Below are 6,330 nucleotides of genomic sequence, written 5' to 3' on the forward strand. Positions count from 1 at the left end.
AGCACCCCTAGGTGGTTGCCTTGGCAATGCATTCATGAGGTCACCCGGCCCACAGGGCTGCAAAGCCCCTGGCACAAGATGGCGGGACTACAGGCTCCTAGTTCCCGCCTAGCAGTCCTGTGCCTGCGCACAACCCCCCCCTTTGCTCTTCAGCCACCACCGCCTCACACTGCGCCTGCGCACACTGCCCTTCTACCCCGTTCCTTTCCTGCCTCAGAGTTCACAGTGCGCCTGCGCAAACTTCCTTTTTCCGCCCCCCCTTCCCCGTTTCCCTCAAATTTCGCACTGCGTCTGCGCAGCTGCTTCCATGCCTCTTACCCTTCCTAGTTTGCGCTTGCGCACGCTTGGCCTGGCGCCCGCCACACTACGCCTGCGCCGCACGCCTCTCTTGAGGGGTGGGGCCCGGAGGCTACGCCCCTCCCCTCCCCCTGGGAGCCGCCCGGCACGGCCCGGCCCGGCCCGGTCCGGTCCGACTCGACCTGAGGGAGTTGCTCCGGCGGCCATGGAGGTAGGAGGTCGCGGGCCCGGATCGTAGCCCCTCTGCTCGCAGCCCGTCCCAGCGCCCCTTGATCCTTTGAGGGGTGCCGCGAGATCCTGTCCAGGGTGCTTCGGGGGGCCCTGGGGATCATTGCGGGGGAGACTCGTGTCCTGGGTGCTTTCAGGGGTGTTGCAGGGGGCCCAGAGATCCTTCCAGGGGGCCTGAGATCTTTTCGGGGGTGCCCCGAGACCCTGTCAGGGGTGCTGCGGAGCTCCTTAAGACCCTGTCAGGGGTGCCGCAGGGTGCCCCGAGATCGTGTCCAAGGGGGCCGTGGGGTGCCCTGCCGTCTCAGCACCGTTCAGCCCGTGCAGACCTGGTTCACCAGCTGAACCCAGAGATTTCAAGCCAGGATCCACGCGTCCCAAGCAAACCTGTCGTGGTTTGCTGGGTTCTTTGCAACAGAAGAATCGTTCTCCTGTACTTTTCCGTAGTCCAAAAAGGAGTGAAAAAGAAGAGCCAGCGCTGTTTTCAGCGCGGTGCCTCGAGCCTCAGGAGGTCGAGACCCCATGGTGTATGCAGGCAGATGCTAGGCCACGCGTTGCCGAATTGAGACTTCCTGTGGTTATTTTTAAGGGGTGGAGCAGAAGGGGAATAAACTCTCCTGGTTGCTTGTTTTCAAAATTGGTGTTTGGTGTTGACATCTTAGTTCTTGCCTTTTGGAGTTTTAATACTTTTAAAAACAAGTAGGGGAAAAGCGAAGTCCTCTAAAATAGGCTGCTCTCCTTGCGTGAACCGTAATGTTATAGGTTAACCTATGCTGTGATCTTCGGTCTGAAGCAAAGCAAGTTGAATCAGGAGAATGTGCTCCTGTAACAAGGAGGCAAGGATCTCTTAGGGCGCTATCTTTTATTGGACCCACTGCATAGTTGGGATAGAGTTAGACAAGATTTCGAATGCAAGACGGTCTTCGTTAGGTCCTATAACAAATGCAAGACATCCTTCATTAGGTGCAGCACTAACAGTCGTTCCAGTGGGGAAGCGTAGTATTTCAAAGGTTTGTGTCATAGCCAAAAATTCACCTTGTCTTCTGAGGCACCAGTAGCTCTTGCACGTGAACTGCTGGGGTGTTTGCTTTCTTGGTTGTTTTAAACTATAGGAATATTTTTCTCCTTGTACCTTGTATGATTTGTGAATTAGATGGTCTTAAAGACTTCTTTTTAATGAATGAAGAGGCTACATGCAGAAGTTGGTCTGAGCAGAAGTCTGTTCTGTTGACTTGGAGGAATCAGGGAATTTTCTTTTCTTTTCTTTTTTTTTTTTCCTGATGTCCTTCCAAAAGCTGTTCTTTATCCTTTCCAGATGCCGGATGTAATGAGGCAAAGTAAAATTGCAGAACTGCAGAACTTCCACTGCAATTCTAAGGTAAAGTATGTAAGCATTGACGTCACTCTTATTGCTTTCAACACATTTTGTACAAACGTCCAGACCGGGGTCCCCAAACTGCGGTACATATACCCCTGGAGGTACGCAATACATCTTTGGGGGGGCGCACAGGAGAAATTGCATAATGGCAGATTTAATTTTCGTTATAATAATAACTATCATTTAAGGGGTTCAAATATAAAATGTATGCTGGTAGGGGATATGCAGGCAGCTGGTAAGTCACGAAGTGGGTATGTGATAAGAAAAAGTTTGGAAACCTCTGGTCTAGACGCTTGTAAGTCCTCTGAAGATGTGTATTCTCAATTCAGGGGGAAATTGGTCTCTAAGCCCCCCTCTACTTGTGCAGGTAAAGGCTCAATGGGATCTAATGCAGGATCCACACAGTCACACCTCCTACCCTGCCACATCTGCAAGGCAGGAGGCATGATTGTGGGATCATGCATTAGATCCCATCCTGCCTTGTTGCCGATGCAGGGAGAACCCGATTCCAGTCTCCCCTTGCACCAGCAAGAAACAAGTTTCTGTGGCAGGAAGCCCCTTCAGCTGGCACAGTCTCCCACCTCCAGGGGTGCCACACATCTGCAGGGCTGGTAGATCATAGCTGTTCCTCATGGCTGCTGAGACCCGGAGTGGTCAGCTGCTGGGGATGTGAGTCCCCTCAGTTGCAGGACTCTGAGCCCCGGCTAGGCAAGGTTCACCCCTGTGTCTGCAGGGCACCCAGCTGCAGGGGAGACCCAGCTACGCATGCAAATGAAAGCTTGATAGCAACCAGCTCTACAGTTAGTACACATTTTTTAGGTCTAACTTTATAGCTGCTTAGAGCTTTTTATAGTGTGATAGCTACTTGGTAGGACTGTGTGGAGCTTTGGTTCCTGATTTGATTTGGCAGAGATTCGGCCCAATTTGGTGACGGAATCGCCGAATCGAATCAGAGGACCCTTTAATGTCTCTAAATTAAATCCGAACACTCCAAATCCATTTGGAGAGATTCAGAAAGATTTGGAGGTTCGGTTGGAGAGACAGCTTTAAATGTTTTTTCTACATACCTCTAGGTAACAGGGGCTTGTGGGTGCTGCAGTGCTGGGACTCTTGGAGCATCCCACAGAAGTGTGGGGGACTCCCCAGCATGCTTGGCACGAGACCTGGAAGTGGAGCAGAAGCACTTCCGGTCTACTTCCAGGTCCACTGGGGAGCACGTGAGATGCCGCCCCCCCCCGTGCCCTCCTGGCTCAGTGACTGTTGTGTCCTGGGTCAGGGGGGCACCCAGGGTCCCCCTGCGGCTAATCACTCAGCTGGACAGATGCAGGGGAGAGCTGGGGAGCAGTGCGCTCCCGGGCAGACCCAGAAGTGGACCAGAAGTATTTCCGGTCCGCTTTAGGGTTCGCTGCTGAGCACGTGGATGGCCTCCACCCCTGCACTTCGGTGGCACGCTCCATGTGCCCCAGCACTGCAGCATTCATAAGCCATGCCTGCTACCTCAGGGTATGTAGAAAAAACTTTTAAAGCTGTCTGTGTCTGAATCACTGATTATCCGAATCGTCATCGAATCTTCAGATTCAGAATCATTGGAATCGAATCAGGGACATTGATCCAAATTGATGAATCAAATCACTGTCCCTGATTCAGGCCAAATCTGAATTGAATAGGGCCCGCCTCTCGCACCCCTGCTACTTGGCAAGGGTATCTCCTCTTCAGGTAATTGTGCAGGTAACCAGTTCATTATGCAGTACCTGTAACTTGTGGAGGGGGCTATATGTACTTACAGCTTAATCGTTCTTTAACACCTTCAGAAATCAGTCTGGCTCCTTTTACATCTGTTGCTGTTCTTTTCATTTCTTCCACTTTCTCAGTATCTTTCTGGTAACAAAGTGACCAAAATCAGAGGCACATTTTAGTTGACAGTGCATCTAAAAAAAATGCCTAGGGGGCTGTTTTCTCCCAGGACCTCTACTAAAGTTATGCTGGACTTTAAACACACAAATGCATGCTACCTTTGCTGCCTAACTTGTTAGTGGTATTCTTAACCAACCTTTTTTTTCATGGTTTGTTTCTGTCTGAACTTGATAGACTTATTCGGCAAGGCATACTTTGAATTTTTTATATAGTTGACTTTTGGGTGTTTTTTGAGTTGACAATGGTTCTTCTTCCTTGACGGACTTGGTTGAAGAATCTGTGTGTTCGTTGCAAGAGAAAAACCTCTTGTCCTTCATGCTTTTACAGTTGGTAGTTTTATGGTCAAACCATTCTGTAAATAAAAGACATGCTGTCATATGTATATTGACTTAAAGGGAACAAACCTGCCTGGATGTGCTACAGCGCAGATGAGCTCTCTTAACTTTATTGACCGAGTGGAGACTCCGAACAACCCAGACTGGAGAGACGCATCATTTAGTGCCAAGGCAGTAGAGTTTGAGTTGGCTTTTTAATGATTTTCTGATTTAATGTGTTACCACATCCAATTCTTTCACAAGTTCAGCTGCTTTGGGAAAAAAATATAAAAAATAAGTATTTTGTAGCTCTGGTATTTGAAATATTTCTTGATTGAAAGTTAGCATCTGGAAGTAAGATTGCTGGTAAGGAGATATGTTAGATAGCCTTATTTCCGTAAGTAAGAAATGTCATATCTGATCATTTTTGGCCAGTCTCTTAAGAGCAGGACAAATTCTTATCTTGTAGTTGTATGAAATAAAAAAAGTCCACTTCCTAGAAAGAATTCACCTCTGTGTATTTCTTCAGTAATATGAAAAGATAATCTGAAAGATTCTTGCTTTGAGTGGCTGTCAGAAGAAATTTGTCCTCTATATTTTTTCCTTCAGTACAAATAACTTAACCTTCTGCCCTGAGGGTCAGAGAAATTGATTTGCGTAAGTCAATTTAAGTGTAATTATGGTTATCTTCCCCTTCTGAAATAACATATCTCTGGAGCACCAAAATAATTTTGCAATGGAGTTTGGCCTGAAACAGGATGGACATTGCTTTCGACTGGAATTCCATTGCCCTTGGTCAGCAGCAAAAAGCAGCCTTTTTGTTAATCTGTTGCAATTATTTTCTTGAAGGAAGAGTGCAAGAGTCCACCTTCTTCCTTCAAGAAAATAAGTGCAATACACTTAAGGTTACCATATTTCCAGTTCCAAAAAAGAGGACACCTGTTGGGAGGTGTCCCAACTCATAGCCGTCTGGCCCTGGCAATGCCCCCCACTCCCGACCTGCAGACTCCTGGCCCTGCTGGAGCCCCTTGCTCCATGCCTACAGTCCCTTGCTACCCTGGGCTAAGCTGGTGCCCCTTAATTCCCCATCCCTGCTGCTGCCCTTCATTCCTGACCTGCAGACACCTGGCTCTACCAGTGCCCCTCACTCCCGATCCACAGTCCCTCATTTCCCCCAGGCTGCTCACTCCCAAGCTGCAGCCCCCTGGCACTGCCAGTGTCCTGCACTCCTGACCCACAGCTTGCACCCCACAACCCTGCTACCCTCACTCCCAACTGGCAGCACCATGCCTCAACCCTTGTACTGTCCCTCACTCCTGACCTAAACACCTGGCCCTGCTAGTGCCCCTCACTCCCAATCCACAGTCCCTTGTTTCCCACCCCTACCCCCAGCCACTGACAACTGAGCTGCAGCCCCCTGGTACTGCTGGTGCCCTGCACTCCTCACCTATAGCTGCTGCCCCCCCAGTCCTGTCAGTGCCCCTCACACCCAACCCGCAGCCCTCTGTCCCCCCAGCCCTGCCAGAGAGGGCCCTTGGCTGCTCCCGACTGGGCCAGGGGCACGGTGGCTCCAATTTGTGAGGGCGATGGGAGAAGCTGGAGGGAAGAGGAGAGGATGCCTGTGGCGTTCTGCACCCTCGGTGGAGGCTCCAGCACCATGCCCGGCAGCCTGGCTGTGCCCCCACTTTCTCCCTACCAGGCAGTGTCTCCTGGGGCCCCCTGGCCCGCATGAGCACAGGCGCTGGCCCGGCCACGGAGCTCCCCGCTGTCCTCAAAGGGCCCCCCCACACCTTCCCCCACTGCGGGGGCAGGCGCCTCCCCTGCCCCACTGCAGCCCCAGCACCGCCCCTGCCTCCAATTGCCCTCCCCCCCGCTCCTGCCAGCAGAGCAGAGCAAAGCAAAATCCCGGACATTGGTTCCTATTTCACCCAGACAGAGAGGAGGACTCAAAAAAACCCAAAAGGGCATGTCTGGGAAAACCCGGATGTATGGTAACCCTAAATACACTGACACATGGTTTTCAATGTACAAAGCAGTTTATATCCTATTAAAAGTGGATCCTACTAACTATGAAGGAATTGGATTGTAATCCCATAGACGGTTTCCACATGGTGTTTTCTTTTAATTATTCTTTTCTTCTTCAATTATACTGCCATGCCTTTTCATCCTTATTATTGATTTTTTTTTTTTTTTTTTTTTTTT

General features: G+C 50.2%; 1 protein-coding gene across 2 annotated transcripts in view; it reads left to right on the forward strand.

Annotated features, from left to right (window-relative positions):
* The first annotated feature begins 430 nt into the window (after nt 1–430).
* The window catches only part of MKNK1 (MAP kinase interacting serine/threonine kinase 1), a 32,818-nt gene continuing 26,918 nt past the window's right edge, over nt 431–6,330 (forward strand). The window contains exons 1-2 of one of the 2 annotated variants that reach the window (XM_019501363.1): nt 431–508; nt 1,838–1,900. In XM_019501363.1, the coding sequence (XP_019356908.1) occupies nt 503–508; nt 1,838–1,900 (69 nt within the window). In that variant the 5' untranslated portion in view covers nt 431–502. Of the gene's footprint in view, nt 509–1,703; nt 1,901–6,330 lie in introns of those variants that run through there. The other variant, XM_019501364.1, reaches the window with a different exon arrangement.

This window comes from Gavialis gangeticus, unplaced genomic scaffold (genome assembly GCF_001723915.1).
Source record: "Gavialis gangeticus isolate Ggan-Ray unplaced genomic scaffold, GavGan_comp1, whole genome shotgun sequence".
Classification (NCBI taxonomy): domain Eukaryota; kingdom Metazoa; phylum Chordata; order Crocodylia; family Gavialidae; genus Gavialis; species Gavialis gangeticus.